The sequence below is a fragment of the Eurytemora carolleeae genome, unplaced genomic scaffold, assembly GCF_000591075.1.
Source record: "Eurytemora carolleeae unplaced genomic scaffold, Eaff_2.0 scaffold211, whole genome shotgun sequence".
Lineage (NCBI taxonomy): Eukaryota > Metazoa > Arthropoda > Copepoda > Calanoida > Temoridae > Eurytemora > Eurytemora carolleeae.
In genome coordinates, this window is record NW_019396150.1 from 6,382 (window position 1) to 19,784 (window position 13,403).

General features: G+C 32.0%; 1 protein-coding gene across 3 annotated transcripts in view; it reads left to right on the forward strand.

Moving 5' to 3' along the window:
• The first annotated feature begins 1,307 nt into the window (after positions 1-1,307).
• Positions 1,308-13,403, forward strand: part of LOC111696520 (uncharacterized) — a 65,220-nt gene continuing 53,124 nt past the window's right edge. For all 3 annotated transcript variants that reach the window (XM_023466133.1, XM_023466134.1, XM_023466132.1), the window contains exon 1: positions 1,308-1,499. In XM_023466133.1, coding sequence (XP_023321901.1) covers positions 1,356-1,499 — 144 coding nt within the window. In that variant the 5' untranslated portion in view covers positions 1,308-1,355. The remainder of the gene's footprint in view (positions 1,500-13,403) is intronic.

Sequence of the window (13,403 nt, forward strand, 5' to 3'; positions counted from 1 at the left end):
CCCCCCCCCCCCCGGCCAATCTAAGCCGTGGGTTTCTTAAACCTGGTTTCATTTGTATCCTCAGTCTTAAGTTCCAAGCTCCGAGATTAAAGGAATGGACAGTTGGAAGAGTTGAGAAGAGAGATTGTATTCGGGGAATATTTAAGAGAAGGTTTAGGATGAGAAGAGAAACATTTTTATTATTTTAATAGTTAATTTTATGCTATGCTTGCAGTTGAGCAGTTCTCTGAGAACAAATATCTATCGAACCTGCAGATGGTGTAAATTTTTTATATTTTCAAATACAAGTTATAAGATTTAGCAGAATTCATAGTTTGAAATATAAAAAGGTTTATGACATTCGGTTGCAAAGATATAAGGATTAGAAAATCAGAGTTCGTGGCAAAGACTAAATTCCTTTATAATTTTATGCCGCAGAGATAAGGGAGTAAATAGACAAAATTTATTTTTATTTTCCATAATAGCTAACCCCAAATTTCTTACTGTTATTTAGATAAAGGCAACAGGGTACCGTTGTGAATCATACACCTAGGTTAAAAAATAAATCAAATAAAATATATTTAAGACAGTACAGAATCAAATGACTATGTACATTGTAAAACAGAAAAATCCTGTATTTTCCCAAAGATATCCATTATATCATTATGATATTACAAGTAAAGGTGAAGGATCAGAAAGGTCTTCAAAAATTTTAAACGATTTAATCTGAAAATTTCAAAATTCCATCTTTGCGCTAACATGAAACTAATAATTGTAAAGAATGCAGAAAATTGACTAATTTGGTTCTATAGATCTTTACTTCAATAGACCATAGATGGAAGACAGCTACAGATATAAATATCATATTATTAAATATAAAAGATTTTCTAACAAGATACTATAGATTCTACGTATTTAGATATATTTACCATAGATTAATTAAAATAACAGATAGGACACTGGATGTCGTCTTTTCAATATTTTCTGTGTGTTTTGTTCACAATAACCCTAAGGCAGCATCCCAAAGGAGTTACGTGTAGTCGGCCTAGAACAACAGAGAGCCTGTTTTGAAGTGTACTTTTCTTGTAATTAATTAAGGATAAAGTTTTGGTATCGATAAAAGGAATTGAACCAAATAAAAGATTACAACTAATCCATGAACAATCAGGTTGATCCCTTAAAAACATACTCCCCCCCCTGTCCATTTGTTATGATTTATATTTATAAATAAAATATATAATTATATTGTGTATCTGTGTACTTAATAATATTGTATAGATCCAAGCAATATCTTGGTTCATTGTCATCAGTTTCTTTGTTACAGGAGAAGGATGAATAGATATTGTATCCGGGACGGATAAAGATATATCTATAGGATGAGAAGAACTGAGTTGGAGGAGCGAGGTTGGATGAAGAAGGGAGAATTGTATCCACCTCCTTTCCTCGGTCCTTCAACACACCTGGAGAAGGCAACCCTTGAACCTCTCTACAATGAAACTGCGATGGATATTCATTTTCAGGTAGGGGTTGGGAAGGGATGGGGTTGGGAAGGGATGGGGTTGGGAAGGGATGGGGTTGGGAAGGGATGGGGTTGGGAAGGGATGGGGATGTCGAAGTGTAGTTTTGTCACTGTTTCTAGTTTTTCGTTTTAATGCGCTGTTCAAAGAGTTATTCTTGGAAGGATTAAATATCAGGATTATTCAATCTCTACTCCTTGATAGAATTGTATTCCTACTCATTATCTCTGGATAGAATTGTATCTAATGCGCTGTTCAAAGAGTTATTCTTGGAAGGATAAAATATCAGGATTATTCAATCTCTACTCCTTGATAGAATTGTATTTTTACTCCTTATCTCTGGATAGAATTGTATCTCTACTCCTTATCTCTGAATAGAATTGTATTCCTATTCCTTATTTCTGGATAGAATTGTATCTCTACTCCTTATCTCTGGATATAATTGTATTCCTACTCCTTATCTCTTGATAGAATTGTATCTCTATTCCTTATCTCTGGATAGAATTGTATCTTTACTCCTTATCTCTGCATATAATTATATCCCTACTCCTTATTTCTGGATAGAATTGTTTCTCTACTCCTTATCTCTGGATAGAATTGTATCTCTACTCCTTATCTTAGGATATAATTGTATCTCTACTCCTTATCTCTGGATAGAATTGTATTCTCTACTCCTTATCTCTGGATAGAATTGTATCTCTACTCCTTATCTTAGGATATAATTGTATCTCTACTCCTTATCTCTGGATAGAATTGTATCTCTACTCCTTATCTCTGGATAGAATTGTATTCCTACTCCTTATCTCTGGATAGAATTGTATCCCTACTCCTCATCTCTGGATAGAATTGTATCTCTACTGCTTGTATCTCTTAATAGAATTATATTTCTACTCCTTATCTCTGGATAGAATTAAATCTCTATTCCTTATCTCAGGATAGAATTTATCCCTACTCCTTATCTTAGGATATAATTGTATATCTACTCCTTATCTCTGGATAGAATTGTATCCCAACTCCTTATCTCAGGATAGAATTGTGTCCCAACTCCTTATCTCTGAATAGAATTGTATCCCAACTCCTTATCTCTGGATAGAATTGTATCCCAACTCCTTATCTCTGACTAAAAACCAATCTTCTTAAACTATCAATGTCTTTTCCCTTTCTAAAAAGTTTTTATTTAACTCTGGAACACATATATAAAAAAAGAATATTAAGATAGAATGTTAGTGAAACTTCCAAACTTATCTAATTCATCCTTGAACCTTCATAACCGAATATAACTGACAAAGTTATGCAGAATCATGATTTTAGTATTTAAAAAATCAATTTTCTTATTCCACTTAGAGCCTTCACCTGCATCATTTTAGCACAATCTCTACTGACCCTCTTGCTCTTTATGCACCTCTTCTTCTGTGAGTAACGTATCAGTAGACAGCCCACCCCCCTATTCTGTTAGTGAAGTTGAAGCACTTGGCTTTGTTCCTGTTTTATTACTTACACCAATACACCATTATATCATCAAACTCGTCAACTGGAGATAGATAGATAGATAGATAGATATAAAGACAGAGAGAGATATACATGGATAGATGGATGGATAGATAGATAGATATATAGATAGATAGATGGATAGATAGGAGACTTGAAAATAGGCTCAGGACAGGGTTGATCCATATTCATAGATTTGTCCATGATTTGACAGTTTTAACAAATTTGTTTCAATGTTTAATAAATATTTAACGTTTTCACATTTTTTATAAAAATTATGATAATCCAGCACTGTCAGATAATCAGGTGGGAGGTGGTGCGGTAAAAACATGAGATAATCTGCGAAAAAACCTGTTTACGATGCAAAACTCTTACTTTCCACTCCAGGTCGTTACAATACATCTATAGGACTACTCTCACGTATTGTTATATGTAGTATAAACTCACTGACAAGAGAACAAGACCTCTGTGCTAAATGTTAATAAATCTTTTAAAAAAATTTTTCAAGAATTTTTTTTTGGAGATTTAATTTTTTTCTCCATTTTTCAACAGAAAAAGATGTATATTGCAAAGCTAATTTAAAATTGAAAGTAACTAAACACTTGAAACAAACTCTAATTTTCTTATCCCTATATCTTTGCATCCTTGTAGTGTACACATTTGATATTTAAAAACTGATATATTTTGAATTTATGGTTTAAAATAACAAAGCTCCAATACATTAGGCTGCAAATATATAGGGATTTTAAATAGGACTTTTTCGACGAGTGTTCAGAACCTTAAAACATCCTGGAATCCTGAAAATATTATAAAAAAAATAATTGTAAAAATGTGAAAATGTACCTGGTCAGACAATGGTCCATAAACTATCTCTTCCCTCTTAATACATCTTTTATCATAAACTTTTCTTTTCAAAGGAATTGAGTCTTTGTAACAAACTCTTTACTAACACCTATATTTTTTCCACCTGATGGTGTAAACCTTTGATATTTCAAACTTAGATTTTTTATCTAAATTCATTGTTTGAAATATCTAAGGTCTACGGCATTGGATTAGATATAGAAATTAGAAAATCATAGTTTGTGACAAAGACTCAATTCCTTTGAACTGAAAACATTTTTTTCAGAAAAAAGGTTGATGATGAAAAAAAATGATTTTTTATTACTCATCTTGCATCTTATTAAATGAACGTAGTTCTAAACTAGCGCATCATTTTGATGTTTGAAACGAATTGTTTATTTTGTTCTAACTCGTTAAGCAGGATTCCCATGGACCTGACACCTGGCTGATTTCTTATTATTTAACTAATCAATATCCCGGACATTATATGAACATAAATATATAATTACTAGAAATTCAAGGCGCTTCGCGCCCTTCTTTCTAGCCTTAGAGGGCGCTTCGCGCCCATCTCCTAAATTAATTGTGAACATGTTCTCTTTGTGTACATCGTAAAACAAAACAAAAATAATTCGCGGATTTTCACAAAAATTTCGCGGGTTTTCAAAATTTTAAAAAATTTAATGACGATGACAAATATTTGAAATTTTGATGATTCATAAACCTTCCCTGGAGTCCCTAGATGTCCCACAAAAAATTTGGGCCCGATCGGTTCAGCCGTTTTGACGTTTATTGGATACAAACAGACAGACAAACAGACAAGCCAAATTTATATATAGATATATATTTTCTTGTTATCTAACTGATCAGTATCCCGGACATTATGTGAACATAAATATATAATTATATATATTTTCTTGTATTCGAGGAATATAAACTGTATAATTTTATCCTTGTTTCTTCAGGGTGTTTTGTATCGTTCAAGAACACAGCTGAAAGGGACTGTAAGCGTAATTTCAAATGACCCTCCATGCAAAGATGGCAATACCCGATTTACAATAATACCCTATCAAGTAGGAAATAGAACTTCATATTTTTGTGTCTGAAAGCTGTTAATTTGTATTTATGGTTTCTCTGCAAAAGTGACTTGCGCATTACTTACGTAAAAGAAAGACTAGAGACATCAGATTTAGTGTCAACGTAACCAACTTTACCACAACTTTAACTGTTACATCCATAAATTGTTGCAATCTGATGGTGTAAACCGTTGATATTTTTGTGTCAAAGACTTAATTTCTTCAATTTCTGCATCGCGATATCAAGTGGTGAAAATTGAAATTATCAAGTATTTTGAGTTTAGTCTTGGTCACAAACCCTTTTTTAAATCCCCATATCTTTGCAACCCGATGTCGTAGAACTTAGAAATTTTAAACAATGAATTATGTTACATCAAATAATCTATGTTTAAAATATCACAGCGAGTATTAAGAACTCGGAAGAGATGAAGATTCCTAATTACTGGGGTTGAAGAACAACTGTTTCTTCACAAGGTTTGACATACAAGATTTTGTATTTGCAGTACACATTGTACAAATTCAGGACACATTTACCCATTTTACATTTTGATTACGTTACATAACATTACCGAGATAAGTTCACTTCTTAGAATCGGTAATCGAATTATGTATCCTTACTTATATAGAATAGATGTACTGATATAGACTAGATGTATTGATATAGAATAGATGTACTGATAATCTCAAAATTGTTGTTAGCAAACTTCTTTAGATGCCAACTTTACACTATTAAAAACAAATACATATAACTAATATATGTTTTTAGACATTTATAGTGTCTATAGTATATATATTTCCAGTCTATAATATATATATTTCCAGTCTATATATTTCCAGTCTATAGTATATATAGTATCCAGTCTATAGTATATATCCAGTCTATAGTATATATATTTCCAGTCTATACTATATATAATATTTCCAGTCTTTAGTATATATATTTCCAGTCTATAGTATATATAGTATCCAGTCTATAGTATATATATTTCCAGTCTTTAGTATATATATTTCCAGTCTACACTATATATAATATTTCCAGTCTTTAGTATATATATTTCCAGTCTATAGTATATATATTTCCAGTCTACACTATATATAATATTTCCAGTCTTTAGTATATATATTTCCAGTCTATAGTATATATAATTCCAGTCTATAGTATATATATTTACATTCTATAGTATATATATTTCCAGTCTATAGTATACATATTTCCAGTCTATAGTATATATATTTCCAGTCTTTAGTATATATATTTCCAGTCTATAGTATATATATTTCAGTCTATAAAGAATTGTTTTGATAGAAACTTCGGAAGTGTAACGTGTAAGAAATAAACTATTTTGAGAGAAATCTCTTTAATTACTATATAATCTATATCTGTTCCCGTATTCTAAGTTGAGACAAGTTTACAGGTTTCTTATCTCTCGTCTATCTTCCTAATTTGATTTTTATACTTTATACATGTTGTACATACTGTATATTGTATACTTAGGGCACAGAGTGTAAGATATTTACGGATTCTTCAGCAAGAAATTTCACAGTGTATAATGACCAAATTAATCCCAAAGTGTATTCATCATGAACTTACATGTACAGTTTTCACTTCTCTAACTTAATTTAGAAATTACATTATAAGGACCAATTCTTAGTTGGTGGCAAGAAATAATTCTTTTTCTCAAACTTTTATCATCATACCTTATATTTATCAAAAAAAAAAATCAGCTTTTGAAAATACAATATGAATAGTTGTATTTTTCAACCTACGTACAGGGTGTCCTTCGAAACATGACAATATACAATAGTTTTAAATGCCTTCCTCCATATTCTATTGTATTCATACTATATTCTATATTATTATATACTGAATACTTTTTGCAGTTTATTTTGTTAACAAATCTTTTCTTTGACATTTTAAACTATTCACCAACTGTCATGTTTTGTGGAGCACCCTGTATTTGATTTTCTTAAATTCGAGTCTTATTTCTAACTCTGTAATCCTTAAGACTCTGTGATGTATCCGTTTACATTATACATATTGCGCTGTGCCGGCCTGTAGGACTGCAGAACCTTGGGTAAATACAGGACATATGTGCTCCGCCCATTTATCCTGCAAGGGCGGGACAGTTCCAATCCGAATCTCCGCCAAAAATACAAAAATCGTGTGAGGGGGGGGGGGAAATTGTTAAAAAGGACTGTTCATGTAATCTCATGTGCCCAAACATTAGAAAAAATGAATTCCTGATTTACAAACCTTTATCTGATGAGTAAAATGAGTAAGATATCTTTTGTTTTTTATCTGAAACTTGATTAGATTCCATTGCGTTTTCTCTATGAAACCGACTTTCGGATCAAAGCAGCAAAGTCAAGAAAGAAAGAATATCGACAAAAAATATCTCTTTTAAAATGAGCCAATTTTGACAGCTTCCTCATTGTAATATTATAATCGGGTACTGTTGTAACTTGGACATATATTACTCTTTCAAGGAAGGATTCTCTGAAATTAGGAGATGGTCCCTTTAAGGGAGGAGCCGACTAGTTCTTTACACCGTCTGGTATTTGTGAAAGAATAATATTTTAGCAAGATCAGAGATTATTGTGTTTTTCTAATTTGACATATATAAAATTTTTGCATATTTCAATATATTTTAGATTTTTCAGACGTATTTTGTGTGTTTTTTTTGTTTCAAAATAATTTAATATTATGGTTTTTGTTTCAGTGCTAAGGATTCAATCTTATTAAGTATTGTTGATGAGAAATTAAACGTTCTTAATTTACTTAGCTTTATGTTTTTCACTTCATTTTTAAAACCTCTAGTGTTATTTTGACAAAGCCGGCATTCCGGTTTTTTACTAAATTTCAACACTCAATATTAATGTTCTATTTGAACTTTAAAGTTTGCTAGTTATGTAAAAATGCATATAAATGATCAAAAATATAATCTATTCACACATTATAGATATAATCAGATAGTTAGAAGCAACAGATAATAAAAGTACAGATAAATATATTAATGCATATATTCAGATATAAAGATTAATATATCTAAACAGATATAAATATATATAGATTAATATATCTATGCAGATATTAAGATATTAAGATATAAAGATTTATAGATTAATATATCTATGAAGATATTAAGATATAAAGGTTAATATATCTATGCAAATATTAAGATATAAAGATATAAAAATGAATATATCTATGCAGAGATTAAGATATAAAGATATAAAGATTAATATATCTATGCAGAGATTAAGATATTAAGATATAAAGGTTAATATATCTATGCAGAGATTAAGATATAAAGATATAAAGATTAATATATCTATGCAGAGATTAAGATATTAAGATATAAAGGTTAATATATCTATTAAGATATTAAGATATAAAGATTAATATATCTATGCAAATATTAAGATATAAAGATATAAAGATTAATATATCTATGCAGAGATTAAGATATAAAGATATAAAGATTAATATATCTATGCAAATATTAAGATATTAAGATATAAAGGTTAATATATCTATGCAAAAATTAAGATATTAAGATATAAAGATTAATATATCTATGCAAAAATTAAGATATTAAGATATAAAGATTAATATATCTATGCAAAAATTAAGATATTAAGATATAAAGGTTAATATATTTATGCAAAAATTAAGATATATAGATATATGTATAGTTCTCCTGAAAGATCAAACCAATTATTACTCGGGACAAAAGGGTTCCAAAATAGAGATGAACATCTTCGTTCAACATTTGTTTTTACTCCGTACAGACATGGTTTATACTTGCGTTGAATACTAAGTTCTTTATTCTTATATCTTAGCAACCTGTTGGTTTAAGCCTTTGATGTGAGATCTAGCAGAATTGAAAAGTCGAAAACATAAGATTACAAATATTTTAAGATTAGAAAATCAGAGTTTGTGACACGAGATTCTGTACGTTTTTAACTTTTTTTAGGCTTCTTCAAGGATTATTAGGATATTCATTTTGATTTATCGTTAAAATGAATTCGTTAACGAAATTTGCTGGTAATTATGAAAAAAAAAAAATTTTAAACGATGCCCAGGCCTAGGTTCAACCCGTTCTTCACACAGAATCTAATTCTGTATTTCAAGTACAGGAATCTAACCATATTTTATGATTATAATAGTGTATAATAATGTATAATAATGTATAAGTATGGCAGAGAATATAATTATTAAATGTCAGAAAGGACACTGGGAATTATAGATCTGTGGGAAACATATTCAACGAAAATATATAGAATCAGGAATATATGTTTTGAATACTTTGAAAATATCATGTGAATTGAATGCTATTCATGCTAAATATGTCAGAAACATCCTTTTCCTGGGCTATTTTAAAATTTGGCAAAAATTAGGAAAAAATCTTATTCTGGTTGTAAGCAGCAAATAACCAATTCAAATATTTGTATTCAAGATTTTTCCAGGTTTTAGGCATGCCGTTACGTCTTAACAAAGGATTGCTTTACGACTTTAAAAAGTTCACTACACCACTAGAGGAGTGTTTCCAAAACTGTCAAAGTTAGATAAAGATTGATAAAAATGCATTTGTTTCCAAAATATTTAAATGATATGGTAGGCACGGTTTACTATAAAAGACAATATACATTTCAAACAATTTTCTTACAGTGATGACCAGAAAACTGTGGAATATGATGACAACATCAAAGCCCTAATTACAAGGGTATTTGATCTTGTTACGAAGCGACCAGTATTACCAGATATAATAAAAAGTAAAAAGGGTCTGTTTAAAAGTCGTCATCTTATTCCAGGTTTTTTTTTTGGTTCTCATTGTAGAAATTTTAAATGTAACAAATCTAGACTTTTTTTCTAATTCCTATTTATTGTAGAAGTCACTCTTAAGAAAAGTCGCAGTTTCATTATGTGATATATTTTATATAGAAAACTTTTAATTCCGCTATAGACCCTTGAAACAATCAATTTAAGAAGTTTTACTGGAAAACCCTTCTCAGTGAACTTAATTAATCTGAACTTTTTAAATGCAACCTCTTTGATGCAGTTGATGCAATTAATGCGGTGATCAAGGTTTTTGCCCTAATCTAATCGTAAAAATCAAGGAGTGGGGAGTTTATATTCAGCTCCCATTAGAACCTGCACAGAGAGGGTTGAAAGTTCAAAATTGTTTTGTGTAAAATAACAACAATATGCATTGGTTTCCAGAAGATACAGGGTGTAACAAAATTCAGGCGATACAGGGTGCACCAGAATTCAAGGGATAGAGGGTGTACCAGAATTAAGGGAATACAGGGTGCACCAGAATTAAGGGAATACAGGGTGCATCAGAATTCAGGGGATAGAGGGTGTACCAGAATTCAGGGGATACAGAGTGTACCAGAATTAAGGGAATACAGGGTGCATCAGAATTCAAGGGATAGAGGGTGTACCAGAATTCAGGGGATACAGAGTGTACCAGAATTAATTGAATACAGGGTGTACCAGAATTCAAGGGATACAGGGTGTACCAGAATTAAGGATATACAGGGTGTACCAGAATTAAGAAGATACAGGGTGTACCAGAATTTAGGGGTTACAGGGTGTACCAGAATTAAGGAGATGCAGGGTGTACCAGAATTAAGGAGATTCAGGGTGTACCAGAATTAATAAGATACAGGGTGTACTAGGATTAAGGAGATTCAAGGTGTACCAGAATTCAGGGGATACAGGGTGAACCAGAATTAAGGAGATGCAGGGTGTACCAGAATTCAGGGGATACAGGGTGAACCAGAATTAAGGAGATACACGGTGTACCAAAATTTAGGGGATACAGGGTGCAGCAGAAGAAGAGGAAAACCTTTCAAGCTAGAAAAAGACTATCTATCATCAATATTAGTAAGATAATGGTTTATAAAGGTTAAAGTTTAATACCGTTGTATTTTAAATAGAGGGTTATTTGAAATAATGTTTATATAGTCCCTTTAAACCCATATAATCCAGGGTAAATATATCCTTTAGATGTACTTCTAATCCAGGGTAAATATATCCTTGAGATGTACTTCTAATCCAGGGTAAATATATCCTTGAGATGTACTTCTAATCCAGGGCAAATATATCCTTGAGATGTACTTCTAATCCAGTGCAAATATATCCTTGAGATGTACTTCTAATCCAGTGCAAATATATCCTTGAGATGTACTTCTAATCCAGTGCAAATATATCTTTTAGATGTACTTCTAATCCAGTGCAAATATATTTTCAAGATTTACTTCTAATCTATAATAGTATATAGATAAAACCAGGTTTAGATCAGGGATAGACTAGAATATAGATTTAGAATAGTTTAGATAAACCTAGGTTTAGATCAGGGATAGACTAGAATATAGATTTAGAATAGTTTAGATAAACCTAGGTTTAGGTCAGGGATAGACTATAATATAGATTTAGAATAGTTTAGATAAACATAGCTAGTCAGGTTTAGATCAGAGATAGACTAGAATATAGATTTAGAATAGTTTAGATAAACCTAGCTAGCAAGGTTTAGATCAGGGATAGACTAGAATATAGATTTAGAATCAGGTTATATACGGGGGGTTATGTATTTATGTATTTTATACACAACACTAATATATTTAACACTTTTATACATAGCTGTGCACAAGGATGTATGTAAAATGTACATTGTATGTTGTATTTACACAATAATACAGTATGAAATGTATGTTTGTATGTGTACATCATTGCTGTATTTGTAAACATTGATCTACTATTGTATGTATTTATACAATAATACAGTATGAACTGTATGTTTGTATGTGTACATCATTGCTGTATTTGTAAACATTGATCTACTATTGTATGTATTTATATTGTAACTATAATATGAAGGTTAAGCACGACCTGTCCTTCAATCAAAGTCTATTAAATCATTGTTATCTGGGGAAATAATTGAAAACATTTTACATTTTCAAATGGACTCTTAATTGTCCCTCTATAAAAGGGATTACATGCCTAATTTTCTGGAACCCGATGTCGTAGACTTTTGATATTTCAAACTATGAATTTTGTTGGATCAATTAGTCTAAGTCTAAAATATCAAAGGTTTACACCATCAGATTGTGAAGATATAGAGATTAGAAAATGTGTCAATTCCTTTCCTTTCTTGCTTCTTCTGCACAAAAACCGCAAGAGAACCCGAATATGAAAAAAATAAAAAATAAAAGAATTTACTGTTGATTAGCCAGGAATTCCTGTCCAGCCTCTCCCTTCGACCAGGAATTCCTGTAAAAATTGTTTGCATCATGAGAACGGTAAGAGAGAGAGAGAGAGAGAGAGAGAGAGAGAGAGAGAGAGAGAGAGAGAGAGAGAGAGAGAGAGAGAGAGAGAGAGAGAGAGAGAGAGAGAGAGAGAGAGAGAGAGAGAGAGAGAGAGAGAGAGAGAGAGAGAGAGAGAGAGAGAGAGAGAGAGAGAGAGAGAGAGAGAGAGAGAGAGAGAGAGAGAGAGAGAGAGAGAGAGAGAGAGAGAGAGAGAGAGAGAGAGAGAGAGAGAGAGAGAGAGAGAGAGAGAGAGAGAGAGAGAGAGAGAGAGAGAGAGAGAGAGAGAGAGAGAGAGAGAGAGAGAGAGAGAGAGAGAGAGAGAGAGAGAGAGAGAGAGAGAGAGAGAGAGAGAGAGAGAGAGAGAGAGAGAGAGAGAGAGAGAGAGAGAGAGAGAGAGAGAGAGAGAGAGAGAGAGAGAGAGAGAGAGAGAGAGAGAGAGAGAGAGAGAGAGAGAGAGAGAGAGAGAGAGAGAGAGAGAGAGAGAGAGAGAGAGAGAGAGAGAGAGAGAGAGAGAGAGAGAGAGAGNTATAAGTTCTAAATAGTTCCCCCCCCCCCTTACTCCTTGGTTCTTCTTAGTCATCTATATTTTTCCCTCATCCTCTGTGGTCCTTGTTAATCATCTATAGTCCTACCACCTTCCACCTTGGTTCTTCATAGTCATCATTAGTCCCCTCCCCACCTTCCACCTTGGTTCTTCATCTATGGTCCCCCTCCCTTCCCTTATAAGTCCTTCTTAGTCATGTCTCCCACCCCTTCTTCATTGGAACCCTTCCTTTCTTAGTCTCTCTTAGTCATCTATGGTCCTTAACCCTTCCCTTCTGGACCATGACCTGATTCTCAGCAGTCCCCCTGCCCCCCCTTGGCTGTAACCATATTTTTGGAATTCTTAAGTTTAATACCTAAAATTCTAAATATTTACAGCCGCAAATATTATAAAGGTGGAGTTTAGGGGGAGGGGAGGGGGGGGGGTCAAGATGAAATTTAAAATTGAAGGTTCGCAACATTGGTTAGAAGTAGTAAATATTTGTTAGAAAAGAGAAATCTAGTTTAGGACGTGAAACATACAAACATTTAAAGAATTTAAATGCTCTTTAAACAGTTCTCTCCAAACTGCATTCGTCAAAATCCAATTTCCGTTGTAATCATCTAAATTCGATAATGTATGCTTTAGGTTCAAATAATTTAATCAAGA